The sequence below is a fragment of the Leptodactylus fuscus genome, chromosome 7, assembly GCF_031893055.1.
Source record: "Leptodactylus fuscus isolate aLepFus1 chromosome 7, aLepFus1.hap2, whole genome shotgun sequence".
NCBI lineage: Eukaryota > Metazoa > Chordata > Amphibia > Anura > Leptodactylidae > Leptodactylus > Leptodactylus fuscus.
This window is the reverse complement of record NC_134271.1, coordinates 66,220,442-66,246,513: the sequence shown is the minus strand read 5'-3', so window position 1 is coordinate 66,246,513 and position 26,072 is coordinate 66,220,442. Positions and strand designations below refer to the sequence as shown.

Below are 26,072 nucleotides of genomic sequence, written 5' to 3'. Positions count from 1 at the left end.
AAACGTTACAATCTGCACTTGAATTCTGTTGTAGAGGTTTCATTTCAAAACCAATGTGGTGGCATGCAGAGCCCAACTCGCGAAAATTGTGTCACTGTCCAAATATTTCTGGCCCTAACTGTATATGACACACGGACATCCTGTACACATACATACATGACACACAAACATCCTGTACACATACATATATGACACACGTCCTGGGTAGATAGAATGATAAAACTAGTAAGTGTCAGATATCAGTACAGTGTATGATAGAAGTCATAGTGGCCATACATATATCCTGTATACATGGAGGGGGGGGCAGTCATAATAATGTCCTTTGGGAGTGCAGAGACTCCAACTGCCATTAACTGTGGCAGAGAACGGACATAGACTGAGTCTATATCCCTTCCCATTGACATTCATGAAAAAAACATGATGGACGCTATCTTCTGTGTTTTGTGTTTGTTCTGTAAATGATAATAATAATAGCAGAATAGCAGAGAGGAGTTCATGTGAACAGAGACTAATACTGGACATCTTCTAACAGTCGCCCCCTAGCTGTTATCTGTGATATGTCCTGTCAGTATTAGGATCAGACCCCGGTCTCTTACCAGTCTTCACCACTATGCTGAGCAGAGCCGATCCTGTAGACGTCCATCTCCGGCCTCACTCAGGAGCAACTGACAGCCAACTGAATGCCAACTGTTTTTATTCAAATTCATCCTGCAATCCTATTGGTTGGTGATGGTTACCATGGTGACATAAACAACCCAGGATTTAACCCCTTAAATTACAGTACTGATTCAGCATTGACCATTTATATTTTCTCCAAAGACATCACTGTATAAAGCTTGCTTATTGGTGGATGAAGAATATGTTACTAAAATATTTTTGTTATATCCCTACATTCCAGGAGCCATATATTATTTTTATTTACAACTGATATGGCCTTATGAGGTCTTGCTTTTTAGCAGATTGAATCATAATGTTTTATATAACCTATAATATGTATATATATAATATAGTTGACCAGGTCATTATTTGACAGGAGACACTAGTTTCTCATTGATGATACTAGGTCAGACCCCAACACCAATGATTCTTACAGCTACTATTGACTTCTATATTAACTGGATCACGCCCTGTGTACTGAGCTCCCCCTAGTGAAGGCATCGGGCAGACAGAGGTTTATCATCTATTACATGAAGTTTGTATGAAGGGTTTGGAGTTCATTAGGAGGACATTTATTAGTGGATTTTAGAGGTCACCTATTTATTCATGTTAAATTATTTATTTATTATACCTATTATACCTTTATACACCTTTTGGTCTGAATGCCATATGTCCCAGACAGAGTCATCGTTAAAAGGGTTTTCTAGGAAAAGTCAAATGTTTTTTTGACAGCCGGGAATGCTATTCCCTCTCCTGGCTCCCCTATTATACCAATAGTGGTTTCCAGGTCCTCTCTGTTTATTTGGTCCCTGACTCTGGGTTTCCAGCAATCATGTCAGTGATCATCAAAGCTAAATACTGGCAGAGAGGATGAGCACCTAACCAGTGAAACAGTGGGGAGAGGTAGGTTAGGAAGGGGCAAAAGATTTTTGTTTATTAACTTTCCGTCATTCCCAGAAATTTTGCCTGGAATACCTCCATACCTGCTGCCTGTATTCACCTCCTAAATATATGGCTTGGATTTATAGGTCATCTGTACCTTACTGACAATTTTAAGAAACTTCCAACCCACCATGGAAACACTGTCACTGCAAAGGAGCACTGTGGATCCCAAAAACTCACTTGGACCATACCACACTATGGAGAATGTCAGCTGGAAAGTGGAAAGTGGCTAAATCTCTCTAAGACTCTACTACTGTTTCCACCATCTAATAGATCTGTCCCTGATATATCCATTGTAGTCTCAGGCCTTACTATAACTGCTAGGCAGCAGGCCCGCTGCCTCGGGGTCATGTTTGTCACAGACCTTTCCTTCACCCCTCATATTGAATCACTCACACGTTCATGTCACCTCCACCTCAAAAACATCTCCAGAATACGCCCTTTCCTTACCAGAGATACACTAAAGACAATTATTGTCTCTCTGATTCATTCTTGCCTTGACTACTGTAACTCCTTACTAATTGGTCTTCCCCTCACTAAACTCTCCCCTCTACAATCTATTCTGAATACAGCAGCCAGGCTCATCTATCAGGCTAGACGCTACAGCGATGCCTCGGGTCTGTGCCAGTCGCTACATTGGCTGCCTATTCATTATAGAATAAAATATAAAGTTATCACTCTCATCCACAAGGCTCTCCATAATGCCGCACCTCCCTACATTTCCTCCCTCATCTCTGTCTACCGCCCAACCCGTGTTCTCCGTTCACTCAATGACCTAACACTTACATCCTCTATTATCAGAACCTCCCATGCTCATATACAAGACTTCTCCCGAGCTGCAGCACTTCTCTGGAATGCTCTACCCCGGACAATCAGATTAACTCCCAATTTCTACAGTTTCAAACGCAAACTAAAGACGCATCTTTTCATACAGGCCTATCACAATATCTAACGTAAACCCTTAACCCTCCTTCGTCCCTGCTCCCACATTTCCCCACATGATATGATGTCATCTCATGCTAACTTTATAGGTCCAAGCTCCATCCACATGTTAAAGGACACGACTGTCGACGGCTCATAAAGTCTTATGTTTATGTAATGACAGTCACCTCTATTACAAAAGTGTCTGACCTTTGCATAAGCAATACTGCCCCTGCTACCTCTTGTGTCACCCCCTCTACCTCATAGATTGTAAGCTCTTGCGAGCAGGGCCCTCAGTCCCATTGTGTGAAATGATTTTCTTTGTAATGTATCTTTCTGTCTGTATTTGAACCCTACAAATTGTACAGCGCTGCGGAATATGTTGGCGCTATATAAATAAAATTTATTATTATTATTATTATTATTATTAGTGGCTTGTGCAAAACAAAATGGAGACTAACTGATATTTTACAGTTCCTTTCGCATACAGGCTTTTGCATAGGTGGAATACTGCGTGTGTCACAATGAAGCTCCTTGGCAGACAGGCTGGGGTGATGACCTCACAAAGGACCCCTGTCTACTGGATGGCCATTAAATTAGCTCCGCCCACTTTTATGTTGACTCCACCCATTCTCATTCATTTTTCATGTGCCCCCTTACAGTATAATCCTCCTACAGTCACCCGTAAATGATATGTCCCCCCTCCATCTCTCAACCAGTTTCATATACCCCCTTCATCTGCCCCCAGTTTCATGTCCCCCCATCTCTGCGCCCAGTTTCATATACCCCCATCTCTGCCCCCAGTTTCATGTCCCCCTATCTCTGCCCCCAGTTTCATGTCCCCCATCTCTGCCCCCAGTTTCATGTCCCCCCCCATCTCTGCCCACAGTTTCATGCCGTTCTCCCCTTCCTTCATCTGCCCCTAGATTCATGGGCCCCCTTCATTATGTTCCACCTCAATGTTTAACACAAAAAAACACTTTTACCCACCCTTCCAATGCTCCCCCGCAGCTCTCTCTGAAGTCTCACTCACAAAGTTGTAGGCGCGATGTGATGTCGTCACATTGCGCCTACACTAGCCAGTGTGCATCAGTAAAGCAAGAGCTGAGCTGTGACAGCTGTGACAGCTTTACTTGCCTATGTATTTAAATCATCTGCGTCCTCCAGACGCAGATGAGTTGAAACCGGGACACACCTCCCGCCGACCGGGACCGCGGGACAGGGCACAGAATCCGTGAATGTCCCGCAGAATCAGAGACTGTTGGAAGGTATGCATTATGTTCCATCTCAATGTTTAACACAAAAAAACACTTATACTCACCCTTCCAACGCTCCCCCGCAGCTCTCTCCGAAGTCTCACTCACAGAGTTGTGGGCGTGATGTGACGTCATCACATCGCGCCTACACTAGTCGGAGCGCAGCTGTAAAGCAGTAGATGAGCTGTGACAGCTCCGGCTTTACTCGCCTATGTATTTAACTCATCTGCGTCCTCAGGATGCAGACAAGTTGAATCTGGAACATACCTCCCACTAACCAGGACCGTGGGACAAATGTCCCCCGGAATCTGGGACGGTTGGGAGGTATGCATACATGACAGGTTTACCCACATCAGTTTGGCAGACAGCACAAAAAAATGAGAGGCTCATGTACAGTGGATTAGCAGTCTCACACCTCACAGGGTTAGATACCCCCTATCAGCTCTATTAGCCTTGTGTGTATGAAGTATCACTGTTCCTATCCTAGCTAGCCGAACTGCACTTTTTTCTGCATACGATGTCATTACTCATCCCGACCACACGGGGGCGCAGTTACACACTCGTTGTTTATTACAGCTCTAACGTCACATAGTCAGTGATTCTTTGTTTCCGGTGCATCATGGGAGTTGTAGTCACCGTCACCGGGCAGTGACAAGTCATGGCTGCCTCCAAGTTGACTTCTGAAGCAGAAAGGACTCAGACTGCGGTAATGTAGGGTTCTGGCTGTGTAGATCATGGTTCTGGTTATAGTAGGTGCTGGGTGTTGTAAGAGTTGCGGTTCTTATAGTAAATGGGTTGTATGTGCTTGCTGTAGAATCTAATGGAGAAGTTGCAGTGTGAATACAGCTGGATACATGACCTGCTCAATGTCACACGAGCTGTATTAGTGCTTATTCTAAGTTCATGTCTTTTATGTTTTAGGGGTACAGGATATTATTTATTTTGCAAGTTACGTAAATATATATATACTGTGTGTATGTGTATGACTTCCTGTATACTGTATGTAGCGCACCTCATATATACCTGTCTATAGTTTGTATGGAAAGTTACGCTAGGTTCACACTAGCGCCCGGAGTCCGTTATGAGCTTTCCGTCTTCTGCAGAAAGCTGTCAGACCGGGTCTGGCCGTGTGCGCCGATGAGCGTTTTATGCTCTCCGCCGCGAAACTGTTTGTTTTTAAACCTGACACAGAGTCCTGCATGTCCGACTCTGTGTCCGATTTAAAAAAACCTATTTTGCGGCGGAGAGCATAAAACGCTCACGGTCGGACATCTTTCAAACCCATTCAAATGAATGGGTTTGAAAGAGTCCTGCAGGTTTCCGTCTCCTGCTCAGTTTTGTGCAGGAATCGGAAACCTGCATGAACGGAGACCGGGCGCAGATGTGAACGAGCCCTTACCATGTCTAAAATGCCCTCTTTTCAGCCAGAGAAGTGATCATGTTTGGGTTGCAGGCTGCACTTATACCAGACACTCCTGACGAACACAGTATTATTCCCATGATAACTTTTCATATGATACATATGCAATATATTGATGTCTTGTCGTAGAAGAAGTCTTTAATGGAGTATAGGAGGGAAGGAAGTGCCAGTCAGTATGTGACCCATCATAGATGAACTACAGTTTTTTTGTCCTCTATAATGACTTTATAATATTTTGTTTGACCTTATAATGATTTTAACTAGAGATGAGCGAATACCGTTCAATCGAGTAGGTATTTGAAAGAATATTATGGTAATCGAAATATTCATACTCGATCGAATACCTCTCCCACCTTCCCTCGCGCTTTTTTTGCACCAATAACTGTGCAGGGGAGGTGAGTTAGGAAGCAGGAAAACGTAGGCATCGAAAGAAAATCGGAAAAAGTAATTGGCTGGCTAAATCAGGTGACCTCCACTTTATAAGAATAGTGGGTTTCAGATTCGGTTCAAATGCAACTGTGAATTAGACAGGGATAGCGGTTCTGCCAGGGTTAGCTAGGAATTAGAATTATTTAGGTAGGAATCTTACTCAAACAGCTCTTTGGGCTCTATATACCTTTCCCATCTCCTGTTATATACCTGTTTTGAGCTCAGTATATACTTCTAACATACAGAAGATTTGGGGCTCTATATACCTTGACTTTCCAAGTGCTGAGACCTTGTCAGCCCGAGATACATGCAAGAGTAAGGATCAATGCATTCCTATGTGAAAAAGGTCAGCACCCGCATAACGCAAGCTGCCAGCTCTCCTGACTAGCACATGATGGGCTGCCACGAGTTGTTTTTCACATGAACTGTCCAAGTGCTGAGACCTTGCCAGCCCAAGATACATGCAAGAGTAAGGATCAATTAATTCCTATGGGAAAAAGTCAGCCCCGCATAATTAGTGGCGTAATACTGGGACTTGGGTGAGATGCCCCCAGACATGCTTCCCCTGCTGTCCCAGTTATTATTATTACTATTATTATTATTGTTTATTTATATAGCACCATTAATTCCATGGTGCTTTACATTTGGGGGTTACATACAATACACAAAATATACAGGTACATATCATACTAACAGTGATCGGCTGGCACAGTGGGGTAGAGGGCCCTGCCCGCGAGGGCTTACAATCTATGAGGGAAGGGGGGTAGAGACAGAAGGAGAGGGGGAGACTGTACAGATGGCAGTGCGGTGATAGTGTTATTGGAGGTTGTAGGCCTTCCTGAATAGGTGAGTCTTCAGGGCCTTCTTGAATCCTGTGATTGTGGGGGTCAGTCTTATGGGTCGTGGTAAGGAGTTCCAGAGTATGGGGGATGCACGAGAGAAATCTTGGAGACGGTTGTGTGAGGAGCGGATGAGGGCAGAGCGGAGTAGGAGGTCGTTGGAGGATCTGAGGTTACGTGTGGGCAGGTAGCGGGAGATGAGGTCAGAGATATATGGAGGGGACAGGTTGTGGATGGCTTTGTATGTTAGCGTTAGTAGCTTGAACTCAATTCGCTGGGCTATGGGTAACCAGTGGAGGGACTGGCAGAGGGGAGCAGCTGTTGAAGATCGGGGGGAGAGGTGGATTAAGCGAGCAGCACAGTTGCATTCCAGAAGTGTTGGCATCATTTCCTGAGGTGTCATTGTGGACTTGATGACTCCAAGTAGTCGAATTTTGGTTTTTCCTGAAACAAGCATTTTTTTCCCCATAGACTATAATGGGATTCGATATTCGATCGAATAGTCGAATATTGAGGTCCTACTCGAATCGAATATTTCACTACTCGCTCATCTCTAATTTTAACATATGATCGTGTCATCCAGAACAGCAACATCCATGAAACAAAATCTCTAGTGTATGGGTATGGTGTTCTTTGGGTACATTGCAGGACCTGAAGAATGGATTAAATAGTAAAGATGGATCCATATAACGATGGACAATAATGGATCCAGAGGGACCTCCCTGACTATATTGGACACTCATTGACTATTCATTGGCGATCCGTCATTTTCTTTCTGACATTGCTATATGAAAAAGTTCTGCTTGCAGGTCTTTTCTATCTGCCATTTAGACAGATTCTGCGCCAGACAGACACTAACGCAGATAGAAAAGTAGAATTAAGTGTTCTTATCCATGTTCTGATATTCATGACCTATCGTTAGGATGGCCATCAGTATTGGTTTTGCAGGGTTCAACACCCAGGACCCCCATAGATCAGCTGCTTTGCAATAGCTTGCTTTCTGTAACGTTTACATTCCGGGAGCTGCACTGCTCTCTCATCATACAAAGTGTAATGGCAGCTTTAGATATTGCAGCGTTGCTCCATACATTTAAATGGAGCATTACCACAATACTGAAAGCCGCTGCTATAGTTTGTATGGTGAGTGAGCAGTGCAACTCGCTGCCTCAATGTCCCCAGAGCAGATGATCTGCAGGGGTCCCAGATTATTTTTTATAACTGTAGTTTTTATTAGGTTTTCACAAGTTTTAACAAAGAGAAAATCACAAAATAAAATGCAAAGTAGTGTAACAAAACTCAAAACCAGTAGTAACCAAGAACAGTCACAGGTGAGAACAAACACAACAGACAAAATGCCACGATTAACAAAGGGGAACAACAAAAAGGGTGGCAGGGAGGATTCAGAATCCATTTAGAATACAATACGTGTCCCATAGTATTATTAAGGTTAGGGCCCATGAGATACAAGGGCAGGGCCCGTGGGAGGGTACACGCTTCCAGTGGAGAGCCACAATTGTTTTAGCTTCAGTGCAGAGGTACAGGAACATCTTGTCTTTTTCCCTAGGTCGCGAGGTGGCAAGTTGAACAGGTAAAGGGTTGGGTCGGAGGTGGCAAGTTGAACAGGTAAAGGGTTGGGTCTAGTGGGACACCCTGCATGAAGAGAGAGTCAGTGAGAGTCTTAAAGAGGACCTTTCATCAGATTGGGCACAGTTTCATGTACTGCTGGAAAGCCGACAGTGCGCTGAATTCATCGGCTTTCCTGATCTATGCCCCGATAATACTCGTCTATGGACGAACAATGTGAGCAGGGGGAGGGGGCGTTCCTCCCCTCTCACACTCTACAGCGCGATAGGCACTGCTGTGAAGAAGGACGTTCATGACTGACTGTCAGAAACGCCCTTCTGACTGTAAAGCGCTACGGGACCGGTAGCGCTTTACCCGGGGCACAGATCGGGAAAGACGATAGTGCTCTGAATTCAGCGCACTGTCAGCTTTCCAGCAGTATATGAAACTGCCTGTACCCAATCTGATGAAAAGTCCTCTTTAACTTCAAAGAATAGAAATTTCAATAGATAAATAACAGGTTATATAGAATCTTCACACTACACTATACATTAACCTGCTAAAGTGTTTCCACCTGCAGCATTTTCCATTTGACATGTTGACTTTTCAGTTTGCTGGGTTCTAGACAGTATTTGATATTGATAATCTATCTTTAGATCAGATTATTAGGGGTGCCAGGTGTCAGCTGTCCAAGTGTATGGGAGCAGCCAGAGGTGCCAAAAAAGCTGAATAGCGGGGTTGCCCCATGTCAGATCCCCCTTCCCCCCTCAATGTGATACAGATCCTAAGGATTGGTCATCAATATTAAAAACCAGTTCAGAAGCTGCCTTGGTTTCTTTCTAGTCTCTGCTGATCTATTTTGTCACACATGAAATCACACCTTATGGCCACAAAGATGACAAGTTAATGAGTGGAATCCAATAGTGGTAAAAAAATCCAGCTCCACCAGGCGACACGATGAAAATTTCTTAAAAAATAACTTTTATTGTTACATTCCAATAAAAAGTGTTACAAAGTAACATCCAGTGGACGGTCAGAGATATCGCATTATAGGTTAAAGTCCTGCCAGTTTCCGAGTCTCCCAGGAGCACATCATCTTTAAACTTTTCACATCTTATGGGTGAGCTGAATCCTTTACAAGTTTTGTGTACATTGAAGTTAATGAGTGATATCTCCTGTATGTCAAAAATTCTTTAGGTGATCCTTTCAGAATATGTCCAAAATCCGCTTGTAAATTCTGATCTACATGTTGACTACTTAGTATATTTACTGTATTCAATATACACATGCATTTATTGAATTTATTTAGTGAATTATTACTGTTGATATAGATCAGTACGATTCTGCAACTTCTGCAGTTATTTGCTCCATGAACTTAGACCTGGTGATAGTTCAGAGATAAGCCTGACACATTCAGGGTTATGGTCAACTGCAAGTCCTTTTTTTTTTTTTTTTTGTAACTGTAGATTTATGTACCCTCAAAGCATCTAAAGTTACACTGGCCAAATAAACTAGCATTAATTTCCTACTCAGCATTCACTATATTTAACAACATAGGGTGTTTTCCCTGCTCTATAGATCGCTGCCACTGTATCTAATACAGAAATGGTGTCTTTTGTCTGCATGTGACTATAAAACCTTCTCTCTACTTTTTCTTGAGCAAGGTAGTTCGTAGCAAAGAGACAGACTTTTGCGGTCATTGGTACAGGGACATTACTGAATTTAAAAGATAAATTAGATATTTTTAACAATATGTTGCACAAGTACCATTCAGTTTTTAGGGTTTGGAAAGCACCCAAATCCTACTCAAATTCAGTGCCCTGTTCCACAGTGTGAATATACCTTAGGCTGGGGCGCCATAGGATGTAAATGCCACGATTTGTCCACTGTGGAAACGCCGCAAGAAAGATTGCGACATTTTATAGTCAGGACAAAGTGGATGGGATTATAGGGAATCCCATACACATTTTGCGGTAAAAACTGCAATTCAGTTTTGGAATTCGGAGCATGTTAATTAAACCTATGGAACCTCCAGCAATTTCCCCTTAGGTATAATTGAAACAGAGAGTCCGCAGAGGAAGCCTCTACAAACTTTCTGTCTAAAGTGCTGCGGGAAGAACCACAATGTATTGCTGCCATGTTTTTTCCCGCAACGCTTTTTTGCTGTGGGATGTCCCGTGGGGTTTAGCCTTAAAGAGGACCTTTCATCAGATTTGGCACATGCAGTTCTATATACTGCTGGAAAGCTGACAGTGCGCTGAATTCAGCGCACTATCGGCTTTCCCGATTTGTGCCCGGTGTAAAGCGCTATCGGTCCCGGGACCCTAGCGCTTTACAGTCAGAAGGGCGTTTCTGACAGTTAGCCAGGGACGCCCTTCTGCCCAGCGGCGCCTATCGCGCTGTACTGTGGAGCGGGGAGGAACTCCTCCTCCCCTCCTGATAATACTCGTCTATGGACGAGCTGTGTGAGCAGAGGGAGGGGGCCTTCCTCCCCGCTCCACAGTACAGCGCGATAGGCGTTGCTGGGCAGAAGGGCATCCCTGGCTAACTGTCAGAAACGCCCTTCTGACTGTAAAGCGCTACGGTCCCGGGACCGATAGCGCTTTACACCGGGCACAGATCGGGAAAGCCGATCCAGCAGTATATAAAACTGCATGTGTCCGATCTGATGAAAGGTCCTCTTTAAATGGTTCTAAATGGCTCAGTATGTGATTTCCAGTCGTGTGAAATTACACCAGCCTAGTTTAACAGAATATGTCTGTATGCTATGAAATGTACACTATATGTAAAGATGCATTGATTATATACTGTATTTTGTACCTACAGGAAGCATCTTTTTAATGTAGGCAGTGTCCAGCTCCACACACAGGACATCTCCTGCTATCTATACAAGATAATAAGAAAATCCAAGCTATTACAATGAACAACACATTAAAATACTGGAGGGAAGCCGCTACTCTCATTTTAACAGCTGGCAGCCAGCAACTAAGTGCAGCGCCAAAAATCACAACCCAAGGTCGCTGGCAGGGCCGTCTTAAGAACACCACCTCTGATTATGAAGTTCTTTTACTACAGCGCAGTCAGAAAAGTGGGTTCATGCCCAATGCATTTGTGTTCCCTGGAGGACTCTTAGAATCTTCTGATTTCTCCAATGATTGGGCAACAGTTTTTGAAAAACATGCCCAGAAGCCTAACTTTGGGCTTGGTATAGTGAAGCAGTCTCCTGACACTAGGTCTCCCATGTTTATCACTGACAGGACAAAGTTTGGCTCTATAATCCCTGGGGAGGTGGCCTTCAGGATCTGTGCTATAAGGGAGACTTTTGAAGAATCTGGAATTTTATTGGTGGTTCCAGAAAATTCTAACATTGAAGATAACAAGAAATTTGTGGCCGCTTATGAACAAGATCATGAAGCTGTAGCCAAGTGGAGACAAGAGGTTCAGGATGATCCCATGCGCTTCATAGAAATGTGCAAGGAGCTACGATGTGTCCCTAACATATGGGCCCTTCATGAATGGGGCAACTGGTTGACCCCTGTGTTCTCTAAGAACTCAAAGGCTAGGCGCTACGACACTGCTTTCTATATCTGCTGCTTGCCAAGAAAGCCAGTAACCATGGATGACCAGAAAGAAGTGACCTCCTTCAAAGTAAGTGCCTACAGCTGTAAGTTATTATCTGCTGAGGAAGATTGCAGCAATACTATACCAAGAGCTTAAAGGGAGCTGTCACTAGAACCCAGCATATTGACCCAGCCCAGCAGTTAGCTACGTTAAGGTCACTTAAATCAAACCGTACTTTTCCCTTGTGAATTGGTGACACCATTGTCGAGAGATAGCTGTTTTTGTCTGTATACAAATGATCATTGATGGCGCTGCCGCTTTGGAACAATGACAACACCCTTGTTGCTTCAAACAACTAATTTGCATATTGATAAAACGACTGTATCTCTGTTATTGTGTATGTTATAACATAACATGTTCAATAAAAATTAATGTTTAAAAAAAATCTATATTCTAAAAAAACAGCTGTATCTCTGCAACAGAGAGACAGATTCACAAGGGAAAACACTGTATACAGGGCTGGATTGATACACTGTCTACCAATAAGTATTTGGACAGCCATGCAAATGAAGATATCTGCGGTTGTGATGTACATCACGCCTTCCGCCATTAAATATCGTGTAGGAAACAGCATTTATATTAGTTACATGCAAGATGCCACGAAGTGTAGAGTTGTCTGATTTCGAGAAAGGGGTAATTGGGGGCACCACAGAAATGGTCGATCTGTAAGGGACATAGCAAGTGAACTCAATTGCCCAAAATCGACAGTGGCCTATGTGATTATGAAGTGGAAGGTGAACGGTGATTGTCAGAATGTGCCCTGAGTCGGCAGACCTCCGAAACTGCAGCCGTCCAAAATCAGTGAAAGAACTTACCTGTCTTCTCCAAGCCGAATTGAAATAAATACCACTAGCCGTCATAGAAGGACTTGTGGAAAGCCCCGGAGGGTTGTGGCTGTAATTGCCACTTGTGGAGGCTCTACCAACTATTGAATATGAATAAATGTTGTTTTTCTATTTTACCACAGGTGTCCAAATACTTCTTGGTAGACCGTGTATACTGGTTTCTGTTGTCAGACTCCCTTTAACCCACGATTTTGCAGTGTAAATATATTTTAGTACTTATTTATGTATCCTTAGTTGCATCCTGTATTAGACTCCACAGGTACACTCATTATTCTGCTACTGGAGTCAGAATTTTGCATGCCGAAACTAGATGTACCAGAGTTATTAAGAGGCTCTGGACTTTTATTAAAGAGGACCTTTCATGTCCTCGGGCACATGCGGTTTTATATTCCCCTAGAAACCCTGAATTCAGCGTACTGTCGGCTTTCCCGAGTACAGTCGTTCATTGACAAATAAATAAATACAAAGAAATGTCAGCCTTCTAGAGCTCCTCCACACACTCCAGGATTACAGACAATTCAATATGGTTAGTTAACACAATATAGCAAAATTGTTCTCCGCTACATTCAGTTACACAAGGTTAGCCCAATACTCTATAAATTATATACATTTCTGTAAACTCTCACCATTATATGCAAAACAACATTACAAAATATATATGTGAGTGGATTCTAATTCACATAGTCAGTGCTGACACAATGGAGTTTCTTTTACAAGGTGTACATAGAACACTGCATTAGGCCTTGTATTGTTTACTATGTGGTATACTTTGTCCTAGAGGAGGTGGACTCCACAATTGCTATGAGACTGGGGAATCTTAACAATACCCAAACATACCTTCCTGTCTTACATTCACCAAGGTTAACTTTCTCTGAAACCTTTAATCATTTACTAACTTACTTAAACATTATGCTATCTGAAATCCATTCTCTTTGCTCTCTCTGAAAGTCACACTACTTTCCAACATACAGACACCCATCTTGCACATTCTTTTACTATCTGGATTGTTGTTTTTGGTACCTACAGGGGACCTCAATTGCCCAGTAGTGCACCCACTGCTCTACTACTTGGCTAGGCTATCACCACAGGTCTGGGCCTACTCTGTGTGACTAGCCTACCTAGATCAGATTTATCACAACAGAATCTTTCTTAAGTCCTTGTCAGGACTTACAATATAAGGGAAGACTCCAAATAGCACTTTCACCCTCCATACTAAATGGGGAGACCCTCCTCCAGTTTTTATAGCAGTCACAGAACAAACAACGCCTAGCACACAGCAATCACTGTTTCTACTAACATTTCCTTTCTTTAGACATGCATACTGATAGAGCAAAGTTTAACTACTGATAACCATATCTCCTGTATAGTGCTCAGAGCAATGTCTAATGACACCAGCAATTATTGGACTGTCTCTTGCCGTCCCCCTTCCAAAACATACAGGGAAATACTGCTGAGCGTTTGGTGCAGACACGACTTAGTCCTTTATGCTCACAGCAAAGCCTTTTGGCTGCTCACCACTTACAGGGCTGAGTCTGCTTAGCAAAGATATTTTTCTGCTCCTGGTGTCCCCTTTCACAGTTGTTGGTGGCACTTGGAAAGGGAGTGGTTTTACTAATAGGGAAATTGCTGGCTCAGTTGTTTGTCTTTATGTCTTATATGTGTTATAATGTTATATATTTCAGTGGTGGACACCTCAGGAAGCCATAGAACAATATCTGAAAAAAAACTGGATTCCCCCTCCTCAGTTGTATGACTTGAGTAGACTGTGTAACTTTACACATCTTGAAGAGCTGCAGCAATTTGCTTTCCATCGTAACTTAAAAGGCTGTGAGAGATGGATGCCGGTTATTGTACATGCCAGTGATGGCATGGTGCATACACTGCCAGGTATATTTGGTGTGGATGTATGAATGTAACCTTAGTCATTAATTAATGAAAACCTGAAGAACTTTCTATTATGCTTGATGTTTTAATTATGTCCATTTCCACGGTCTGTGCTTGCTGTCATTGAATGGAAACATTCTTCTTGACATCATGCAGACCCGTGATGGCAAACCTATGGCACGGGTGCCAGAGGTGGCACTCGGAGCCCTCTTTTTGGGCACCCATCCGTGGAACAGATTATACTGTGTGGGGGCCACCGTGGAGAAAATTGTACTGTGTGGAGACCACTGTGCAGCAGATTATACTGAGTGGGGGCCACTGTGGAGCTGATTGTACTATATGGGGGCCACTGTGGAGCAGATTGTACTGTGTGGGGGCCACTGTGGAGCAGATTGTACTGTGTGGGGGCCACTGTGGAGCAGATTGTACTGTGTGGGGGCCACTGTGGAGCAGATTGTACTGTGTGGGGGCCACTGTGGAGCAGATTGTACTGTGTGGGGGCCACTGTGAAACAGATTGGACTGTGTGGGGGTCACAGTGGAGCAGAAAGCTCTATAAAGCCCCATTTGCAGGACCATATTTTGCAGGTCTGTAATTGTGTGCAATTGTGGATCCGCACATTATTAAGGTTAAATTGCCGTGTTGGCACTTTGTGATAAATTAGTGGGTTTTGGGGTGCAGTTTGGGCACTCAGTCTCTAAAAGGTTTGCCATCACTGATGTAGACAGTGCTCAGCTGAATCCTGTAATCCTGTCCTGATAACATGCTATAATTGCTATAGTGCATGTAAAGTAGTGTATATGAAGTAAATAAGCAAAGGGCTCGTTCACATCTGCGCCCGGTCTCCGTTCATACAGGTTTCCGTTTCCTGCACAAAACAGAGGCAGGAGACGGAAACCTGCAGGACTCTTTCAAACCCATTCATTTGAATGGGTTTGAAAGATTTCCGGCCGTGAGCAGCAGTGAGCGTTTTATGCTCACCGCCGCAAAACCGTTTTTTTAAAATCGGACGCAGAGTCGGACATGCAGTACTCTGTGTCCAATTTAAAAAAAACGGTTTCGCGGCGGAGAGCATAAAACGCTCACCACCGCTCACGGCCAACCCGGTCTGACAGGTTTCCGTCTTCTGCATGCACAGAATGGACTGCCAAACGCTAGTGTGAACCTAGCGAAAGAGAACATAGTAGATAGTAATTTATAACTTTCTACATCAAACTATGCCCTCTCAAGGTCTGCACCTGGCCTAACACAGTCTTAACACTTGTGCCTAGATTATGTCTTTAAGACTCTTTAATTAAAGGGAACAGTCTCATCTGGCTGACCTAACCATATCACCTTTTGGGGCATTTAGGTGAAGGGTTGTGTCTCACTTATAGCCCCCCTCCATATTAGAAAGAATGGACAGCCAGTGTCAATACTCTTTCTTCCTCTTTGCAGAACTCGGTGAGCACATAGTTGCATGTCAGTTACAAGACTGTCTATCAGTGTTATGGAACCAAGATTGTGTATTTTTAGGGGGTAGGAAGGACAACCCTTGAATAGCTTGGAGCTATGGCAGGGCAATTAATTAAGTTAAAACTATTAATTCACCATAGCAGAGAAACATAAGCATGCTGTCTCCTCTTGCTGGAAACTATGATCAAGTTTCTTCACCGTAGGCAGTAGTTCTGTAGTTGGATGAGGGAAGCTTTAGCTTCTAGTCTCTTTCTGTAATACCAAAGTATTGACAGCCATATTGATGATGTATTTGTTTGCTATCTTGCAGGTGATGAACTGTACCCTGATGATGTTGATATCACTGGACAGATATCTAGAATGTACTCCACAAACCAAACCTTAGAAGAGCTTGCTCGGGATGGAAAGCACCTCCATAGGCTATTACATATCAATGGGATTCCACAATTTTTTATAACTACACAGCCAAAATATGAACATGTTAACCCACTGTCACTGCAGAGTGATTCTGACATGGAAGCCAAGAGCCATCTATGAGTATCAGAATAAAATATGTTGTAGATTAAAAAAAAATTACCGTATTTTCCGGCGTATAAGACGACTGGGCGTATAAGACGACCCCCAACTTTTCCAGTTAAAATATAGACTTTGGCCTGGCAAAGACCATACTGTTCCGGCTAGTTATCGCCCTATCTCCCTGATTAATATTGACGTCAAAATCTTTGCTAAACTTCTTGCGAACAGACTGCCCCCCCCCCCTTATGCCGGCTCTGATTCATGACGATCAAGTCGGTTTCATCTATGGCCACGAAGTGCGGGATAACGTGTGCAAAACCATATTGGTTGTTTCGGCGGCTCACTCCACCAACTCGCCTCTGTGTTTGCTCTTGGTCGACGCCGAAAAGGTGTTTGAACGGGTTCACTGGAGTTTTCTGCAGGAGACTCTTCGTCAGATTGGTGTCGGTCCTGGTTGTTTGAACAAGGTGTTTGCCCTCTACGGAGGCACCTCCGCGCGGGTCAGTGCCAATGGGGTTCTCTCGGACTCCTTCTTGGTCAGGAACGGCACTCGCCAGGGTTGCCCCGTCACCATTGCTTTACTCCCTAGTTATCTTGCGGTGGCGATCCGGCGCTGCTCTGAAATCCACGGATTGCAACTGGGCTCCCGTCAAGTTAAAACTGCGATGTATGCGGATGATCTCCTACTGTACATCTCTCAACCACAAGTGACATTCCCAGCCATCCTTCGCGAGCTTGCTCGCTTTGGCCATCTGAGCAATTTTAAAGCTAATCTCTCTAAAACGGAAGCCCTTAATGTTTCTCTTCCCTTGACGGAGGTCGCTCACCTCGTGCATGAATTTCTGTTTCGTTGGCAATCTTCCTCTTTTAAAGAGGACCTTTCATCAGATTGGGCACAGGCAGTTCTATATACTGCTGGAAAGCTGACAGTGCACTGAATTCAGTGCACTGTCGGCTTTCCGATCTGTGCCCCGTGTAAAGCGCTATTGGTCCCGATACCGTAGCGCTTTACAGTCAGAAGGGCGTTTCTGACACTTAGCCAGGGACGCCCTTCTGCCCAGCAGCACCTATCGCGCTGTGCTGTGTGAGCGGGGAGGAACGCCCCCTCCCTCTGCTCACAGTGCTCGTCCATAGACGGGTATTAGCAGGAGGGGAGGGGGGCGTTCCTCCCCGCTCCACAGTACAGCGCGATAGGCGCTGCTGGGCAGAAGGGCGTCCCTGGCTAACTGTCAGAAACGCCCTTCTGACTGTAAAGCCCTATGGTACCGGGACAGATAGCGCTTTAGCCCGAGCACAGATCGGGAAAGCCGACAGTGCGCTGAATTCAGCGCACTGTCAGCTTTCCAGCAGTATATAGAACTGCTGTGCCCCAATCTGATGAAAGGTCCTCTTTAAGTACATTGGGATACATATCCCGCGGACCCTTCCAGGCTTTTTTGACTCAATTACCTTCCGCTCCTCTACAGGGTTACCTCTGATCTACACTCCTACAGCGCCAAGTCCTTCTCTTGGTTTGGCCGTATTCATGCCCTTAAAATGGACATTCTCCCGCTGTTCCTATATACACTCACCGGCCACTTTATTAGGTACACCTGTCCAACTGCTCGTTAACACTTAATTTCTAATCAGCCAATCACATGGCGGCAACTCAGTGCATTTAGGCATGTAGACATGGTCAAGACAATCTCCTGCAGTTCAAACCGAGCATCAGTATGGGGAAGAAAGGTGATTTGAGTGCCTTTGAACATGGCATGGTTTTTGGTGCCAGAAGGGCTGGTCTGAGTATTTCAGAAACTGCTGATCTACTGGGATTTTCACGCACAACCATCTCTAGGGTTTACAGAGAATGGTCCGAAAAAGAAAAAACATCCAGTGAGCGGCAGTTCTGTGGGCGGAAATGCGTTGTTGATGCCAGAGGTCAGAGGAGAATGGCCAGACTGGTTCGAGCTGATAGAAAGGCAACAGTGACTCAATTAGCCACCCGTTACAACCAAGGTAGCCAGAAGAGCATCTCTGAACGCACAGTACGTCCAACTTTGAGGCTACAGATGGGCTACAGCAGCAGAAGACCACACCGGGTGCCACTCCTTTCAGCTAAGAACAGGAAACTGAGGCTACAATTTGCACAAGCTCATCGAAATTGGACAATTGAGATTGGAAAAACGTTGCCTGGTCTGATGAGTCTCGATTTCTGCTGCGACATTCGGATGGTAGGGTCAGAATTTGGGGTCAACAACATGAAAGCATGGATCCATCCTGCCTTGTATCGGTAACGGTTCAGGCTGGTGGTGGTGGTGTCATGGTGTGGGGAATATTTTCTTGGCACTCTTTGGGCCCCTTGGTACCAATTGAGCATCGTTGCAACGCCAAAGCCTACCTGAGTATTGTTGCTGACCATGTCCATCCCTTTATGACCACAATGTACCCAACATCTGATGGCTACTTTCAGCAGGATAATGCAATGCCATGTCATAAAGCTGGAATCATCTCAGACTGGTTTCTTGAACATGACAATGAGTTCACTGTACTCCAATGGCCTCCACAGTCACCAGATCTCAATCCAATAGAGGAGCATCTTTGGGATGTGGTGGAACGGGAGATTCGCATCATGGATGTGCAGCCGACAAATCTGTGGCAACTGTGTGATGCCATCATGTCAATATGGACCAAAATCTCTGAGGAATGCTTCCAGCACCTTGTTGAATCTATGCCACGAAGAATTGAGGCAGTTCTGAAGGCAAAAGGGGGTCCAACCCGTTACTAGCATGGTGTACCTAATAAAGTGGCCGGTGAGTGTATATTTCAAACTCTCCCTATTCCACTGTCGTGTGATTTTCTTAATCGGATTCAGTCTTTGCTTGGAAGATTTGTGTGGGGTGCTTCGAGGAGTAGACTCAGCTTCCTAACTCTCACCCGACTTAAGTGCAGAGGGGGTGCGGGCTTGCCGGATATTAGGTTATATTATCGTGCTTCGGTTTTACTCCGTCTTTTTGACTGGCAATACCGTCGTCGTGATTAAACAATGGATCGCCATTGAGGCCGACCTGATCTCAATGTGCAAGAGAGGAGTTTCAAGATCTTGACCCGATGGTACAGGTGTCCTGACATCCTTCATAGGATCTTCCCCACTGTTTCCGACCGGTGTTGGTGCTGTGGCACCGAGAGAGGTTCTATGCTCCATATCTGGTGGGAGTGTGCTGCTCTCCAACCATTCCGGGACGCGGTCTTCTCCCTGTATTCTAAAGTGTGTGACCGCACCATTGTAGTTTCACCTCAACTGGCTCTTTTGTCGGTCATTCCCGGTAAGTTGTCTGCTCTCCTTTTGCCATCCCCCAGGCTTTCAGGACGCCTCCAGTAATAAGATACAACGGCCAGAGGGTTGCGCTCTGATAGTCCTGGAGACTAGATCCGCCATATAAGATGACTTCCGACTTTGGAAATATTTTTTAGAGGTTAAAAAGTCGTCTTATATGCCGGAAAATACGGTATATATAATTAATGCTATGTGTGATGATAGGTCAGTCAAGCCCCAATGAGGCAGTGTCTACAATCTGGCCCACTTTGATGCTATACAAACCGTGATAACTGACCAACAGACCTTATTTCTCCGCAGTCATGGCATACGTGATGAACTTTTTAACAAGATTGTACAGTTTTACTATAGGAAATATAATGCATACCTCTGTACATATTTTCATTAACTTGTTTTGATCTCTGGTTACATCATATGTTATATTCTATTCATATCCAGAACTGCATTAAAAGAAGTTGTTTGAAATTATAAATATTCGCTCCTTCTTTTCAGAAACAATGCCACCCATGTCCTTGGGTTTAAGGGCTTGTTCAGACGGTGTAACGTGCCGCGAGATTTGGCACGTGTACGCCGCGTGACCCTTTGCATGCCATACATGCTCCCATTCATTTCAATGGGAGCGGGGATCGTATGCACCGCGCTAGTTTGCGGCCGTGCATTTATTCACGGCCGCAAACTAGCGTGGCGCATACGATCCCCGCTCCCATTGAAATGAATGGGAGCATGTACGGCACACAAAGGGTCACGCGGCGTACATGTGTCAAATCTCGCGGCATGTTACACCGTGTGAACGAGCCCTAAAGGGGTTGTCCAGGATAAACTGATAATTAATCCCTAAGCTAAACTCCCTCCCCCACCTTACTTAAAATTTACATCACTAAAAAAAATCTATAATTACCCAGATCCCTGGAGCAGTCATGTCACTTTCTGATAAACCGGTCACGTTCTGTATTACCACTTCCAAAATGGAACGTCACCATCGCTCTTCCCCCTCCCCTTCATGACTTACCAAACCTTTCTGTATCCGGGGAATTGCTCCTCCCCTCTTCCTGTCTTCTGGTAGTGGGCAGAATAGCTTAGCCAGGGAGAAGGGGAGAGTGGGAGGGGCTAGTAATGGGCAGGATCAATAGACTTAGCTAAGGAGGGTGGGAGGGGCTAGTAAATGGGTGGGATCACTAGTCATAGTGGGAGGGGCTAGGCTTAGTGACACAGGCAGGGTGGGAGGGGTTAGGCGAGTGAGCTGGAGGGTTTTGTAAGGGAGTGATAGAGGAGGAGGGAGCTGAGTGAGAGGGAGTTAGTGCAGCAGCTACACAGGCAGCTGCATGGCAGGAAGCTAACACAGAGGATGCAGCAGCAACCAGAGACACTCAGAAATCACTCCAATAACTGCTAAAGGTATATGGGTATATTTATTAACCCATCACTAGCACTAACAGACCTTTCTAAAAAAAAAAAAAAAAAAAGCTGGAAAGCCAACAGTACGCTGAATTCATCACACTGTCGGCTTTCCCGATCTGTGCCCTGGGTGAAGAGCTATCAGTACCATAGCTCTTCACAGTCAGAAGGTTTTTTTCTGACTCTCTGTCAGGAACGTCCTTCTGCACAGCAGCGCCTATAGCGCTGTACTGTGTGAGCGGGGAGGAACTTCCTGATAGTGCTCGTCTATGGGTGAGCACTGTGAGCAGAGGGAAGGGTCGTTCCTCCCTGCTCTCACAGCAAACTGCTATTGGCGCTGCTGTGCAGAAGGACGTTCCTGACAGAGTGTGAGAAACGCCCTTCTGACTGAAGAGCTACGGTACCGGCACCGATAGTTCTTCACCCAGGACACAGATCGGGAAAGCCGACAGTGCGCTGAATTCAGCGTATTGTTGGCTTTCCAGCGGTATATAACACCGTATGTGCCCAATTCCATGAAAGGTCCTCTTTAAGTAAAGTGTAACTGTGCAGCAAACAATTTAGCCACATCAAGAAGAGGTGGTATGTGAAAAAATGAAACTGTGCAATCATGTAGTAGTCAAAGGACTAAATATTTTATTAGTGTCATGAAAAAATACAGACAAAAATAGTTCGAAAAGAATTAAAAAGTATGACAACAGTACATAAATAGAGAGCCAAGGGAGGTGCAGAACATAAGAAGTTGTTCCCTTTGTGAAGTATGCCAGCTGGAACAAGGTATCCACTAAACGAACTAAAAGATATATTGCAGATAAGCCCCTGAGATCTAGGAGACAATAGATTTGGTTACTATCATGTATTATATACACCAGCTCATTACACAACACTACAGATAGCAGAGATAAGTTGGTGTCCATGTTCCTCAAATCTAAAAGATGTTACCGCCCACCATTGTGTGATAATTTAATTGCCGTCTCACCAACTAAAAATTAGATAACACATTTTTATTTTGCCCTATATTGTTACTGTTTCACATTGCTGAATCCTACAAATATTATAAAGGTGAAAGTTTGGATGTTTGTTACTCAATCACGCAAAAATGGCTGAACGGATTTGGATAAAATTTGGCACATAGTTTGTAACCTCAATTACCACAGGGACTACTTTTTATCCCAGTAAATGACAAGGCTTCACGACTTTATGAATTTATGTTAATATACTATGTTAAACTGCAAAACAATTCAGCTAATTGCAGTTTGCTGATAATGTCTGGTCTGTTATCTCTCTATGCAAATACACAGATAACACTGAGTCCATTCCGTATAAGCATCTGCAAAAGTCTTATGTGTCCTCTAGGCAGCGTGCTGAGACACTGAGATGGGAAAATCCCTTTAATGCAAATTGTCAGTTTCCAAATTTTAAACATGCCGGGAAAACAATAATCTAATGCAGGGGTCCTCAAACTTTTCAAACAGTGGGCCAGAGGCATAGCAGGTCGCACAGACATCAGGAGCGGTGCCCTCCAATAGGTAAAGTGAAGTGTGCTCCATGGCCTGGCCCGAGCTCCCCAGGAACTTCATTATAAATGCACGCTTGTCGGCGGGGCCAGACAGAAGTGCTTGGCGGGCCGCATGTGGCCCGCGGGCCGCAGTTTGAGGACCCCTGATCTAATGTGTTGCAAAATTCTTCAAAAACGAGAGCTATGAAGATAGCCAGAAGTCAACAGACTTCTCCTCAAGCGGAGCTGAGGAGGATTGAGCAAGCTAGGCGTCAAGCGGCTTTTAGAGCAGCCGAAATGCTGGAGCAGGTCGATCATTGACGCCAGCAACACGCTCATTATATGGCGTCCCTACATGATGATTTTCACAGCGACTCTGAATCTCCCTGTGATTCCTTAATTTATTTTTGTGAATAACATTACATTAAATTTATAGAGCACCCATATATTCTACAGCACTGCAAATCATAGGGTTCAAATACAGACAAAATGAGACATCATAGTGTAGTAAATCAATTTATCACAATAGAAATGAGGACCCTTCTTGCAAGATCTTACAATCTATGATGTGACTGATGTTGTGACTTCTAGTGAGTCGCCACTTCTAGTAAAAAAAAAAGTCAAGTTCAACTTGAAGTAATGGTTGCGGCAGACTAGGGGTTGCAATGCGACTCCATTTTCTCACATTATTAAAGGACCCAGCGTTCTCTGTTCGCACAATGGGCATGACAGCCAAAATCACTAGCTAAACTAGTGCTAGCCTTCTGTTTGGTTCACATCTGCGTTCGGTATTCCGTTCGGGGAGTCTGCATGGGGACCCCCTGAACGGAATACCAAACACAATTGCAAGCGGTGTGCAGTAAAAGCACCCGGACCCCATAGACATTAAAGAGGACCTTTCACCATATCTGGGCACAGGCAGTGTTATATACTGCCAGAAAGCTGACAGTGCGCTGAATTCAGCGCACTGTCGGCTTTCCCGATCCGTGCCCGGTGTAAAGCGCTATCGGTCCCGGTACCGTTTTACAGTCAGAAGGGCGTTTCTGACCATTAGCCAGAGACGTCCTTCTGCCTCGTGGCGCCAATCGCGCTGTGCTGTGGAGCGGGGAGGAACTCCCCCCTCCCTCTGCTCACACAGCTTGTCCGTAGACGAGTATTATCAGGAGAGGGAGGGGGCGTTCCTCCCCGCTCCACAGCACAGCGCGATTGGCGCCGCGAGGCAGAAGGACGTCTCTGGCTAATGGTCAGAAACGCCCTTCTGACCATAGAAGAGCTACGGTACCGGACCGTAAGCTCTTCACACCGGGCACAGATCGGGAAAGCCGACAGTGCGCTGAATTCAGCGCACTGTCAGCTTTCTGGCAGTATATAACACTGCCTGTGCCCAGATATGGTGAAAGGTCCTCTTTAAGGGGTCCGTGTGCTTGCCGCGCGTCGCCCGCACAAATCATGCACACAGGAAAGTAGATTGTTGAACTACTTTCCTGTCCGTATGATCCCTGTGGAGATCTGGCGGCAGGCACACACACCCCATTATAGTCTATGGGGTCCGTGTGCTTTCACTAGCACACCGCTTGCAGTTGCGTTTGGTAGTCCATTTGGGGGTCCTCATGCGGATTCCCCCGAACGGAATACCAACGCAGATGTGAACGAGGCCTTTGACAGATACCAAAGTGCTGGTATATGATGGCAGCTGGCTTAAAATAATACAGTACAGTACAGAATCATTTCATTGCTCAGAAATAACTTGTGGTGGTGTGGGGAATTACTACGTGACTGGTGGCCGGGAGTTACTGCTTCTCTTTTCCCTATCCCTGGTAATTCCTGTGCTTCACATTCAAGACAGCAATGCCTGGCCATTAACAAGGTGCCCAAGGTGTATTCAGCGCAATAGACTGTCTACAGCAACATGGCCGCCGCCCCAGGCACTCGGCTGAGTTCCCCCTCTAACGTCAGCAACAAGTCACTGCAGTTTTCCGCGGGGGTAGGAAGTCGAATAACCGGAAGTGACGTCCCGGGTGGAGCAGCCTTCCTCTGTTGTGTTTGCTGTAAGTGCGATAAGTTGGCAGGCTGACTGCTGGATAGCGAGTGAGTCTCTTATACACGCCTGAGGAGATGGCGTCATGTCTAGTGTAACCAATGTGTGCGCTCATTTATAGTTAACGACACATAGGTGGTGTTTTATGACGTCATATGTTACTGTATATCATTTAACGTTGCTATGTGGGCAGCTATATAGTGCGCTACTAATGTAAAGTCTTTGTGTATAATCCTATACTGTTCCGCTGATAACCATATATAACAACATAATATTTACTAAAGTTCGCTGTGCCCATAGTCACTCATGCACATGCCGAGCTCACAGCTTTGGTAAACTATGGCAAAGCAGCAACTAGAATGTGACTGCCATGTTTACAAAGGTAGACATGTTACTGAGACATCCCCTATTCATCTGACTGTGGCTTACAGGTAGCCATGTGCCTGCTGCATGGGCAGCCCCCTACTCACGTATAGGATTGAGCTTCCTGAGAAATCTGCAGGAGACCTGCAGCAAATCCTAAAAGTGAGCTGCATGAAAAAAAGTAATTTTAGAAGTTTTTTCTGCCAATGGTGACTTTCAGAGGAATTTGCTGCTGAATCATATGGATGCTAGATTCAGCAACATGCCTGTCTCTTGTGTCTCCAGCCTAAGGTTACTTTCCCAGCAGCACAATACACTCCTAAAGGGGTTAACTGATGATGTTTGTGCAGATTCTCATCCTCTTTTGCTGGTAAGACTCAAATGGTCTTAGTTAATATGTGGGTCCAAATTGGTTTATATGGTATAGTGGAGAGAATGTTAAAAATAAGATAAATCTATGAGATTCTGAAATATCATTTGCTGAATATAAACTGGACATAAGACAGTGACTTATTTTCCTTCTGATAAGATAGGGCATCTATTTTAGATTAATAGCTGTCTGTTGAGACTCCGGCAAGCAGTTTTCCCTGTGAGCATGCAAGTTGTAGCGCTCATTAGAGATGAGCAAGTAGTATCAGATCGAGTAGGTATTCGATCGAATACTACGTTATTAGAAATACTCGTACTCGGTCGAATACCACGTGGTAAACGTAAAAGGCGTGGTATTCGACTGAGTATGAGCATTTTGAATAACATAGTATTCGATCGGATACTACTCGCTCATCTCTAGTGAGCACAATTCATTTGTTTAATAGTGGCAGCTGTATGTACTACGCAGTTTTGTCACATTCAGATCTATGGGATACAGCCTGCAATACCCACAGCCACCATTAAAAGTACATGCAGTAATCATTGCAGTTTGTGGGAGAAGGTTTGCAAGCGTCCTAGCACTTGGACATACACAGATCTAAAATTGATGTTACGGTTAGGGCATAAATTTTGAAAAAAAAAACAAATAATGTCAGGCTTTTATTTGAGCCATTTTCTTCTGTTGGAAAGATTCTACAAAAGCAAGCTGAGCGGTCCTGTATATCCCACTATGTGACCTGCTATTCTT

General features: G+C 44.6%; 1 protein-coding gene across 2 annotated transcripts; it reads left to right on the top strand.

Annotated features, from left to right (window-relative positions):
• Window positions 1-4,376: 4,376 nt before the first annotated feature.
• Window positions 4,377-17,368, top strand: NUDT19 (nudix hydrolase 19). Of its 2 annotated transcripts, none has more exons than XM_075282046.1 (4): window positions 4,377-4,482; window positions 10,854-11,675; window positions 14,176-14,380; window positions 16,143-17,368. In XM_075282046.1, the coding sequence occupies exons 2-4, from the start codon at window positions 10,947-10,949 to the stop codon at window positions 16,367-16,369; spliced, it is 1,161 nt and encodes a 386-aa protein (XP_075138147.1). In that variant the 5' UTR covers window positions 4,377-4,482; window positions 10,854-10,946; the 3' UTR covers window positions 16,370-17,368. The 2 variants fall into 2 exon arrangements, with proteins under 2 accessions (XP_075138147.1, XP_075138149.1); XM_075282048.1 differs by having other exon boundaries at window positions 4,408-4,487.
• Window positions 17,369-26,072: the final 8,704 nt, after the last annotated feature.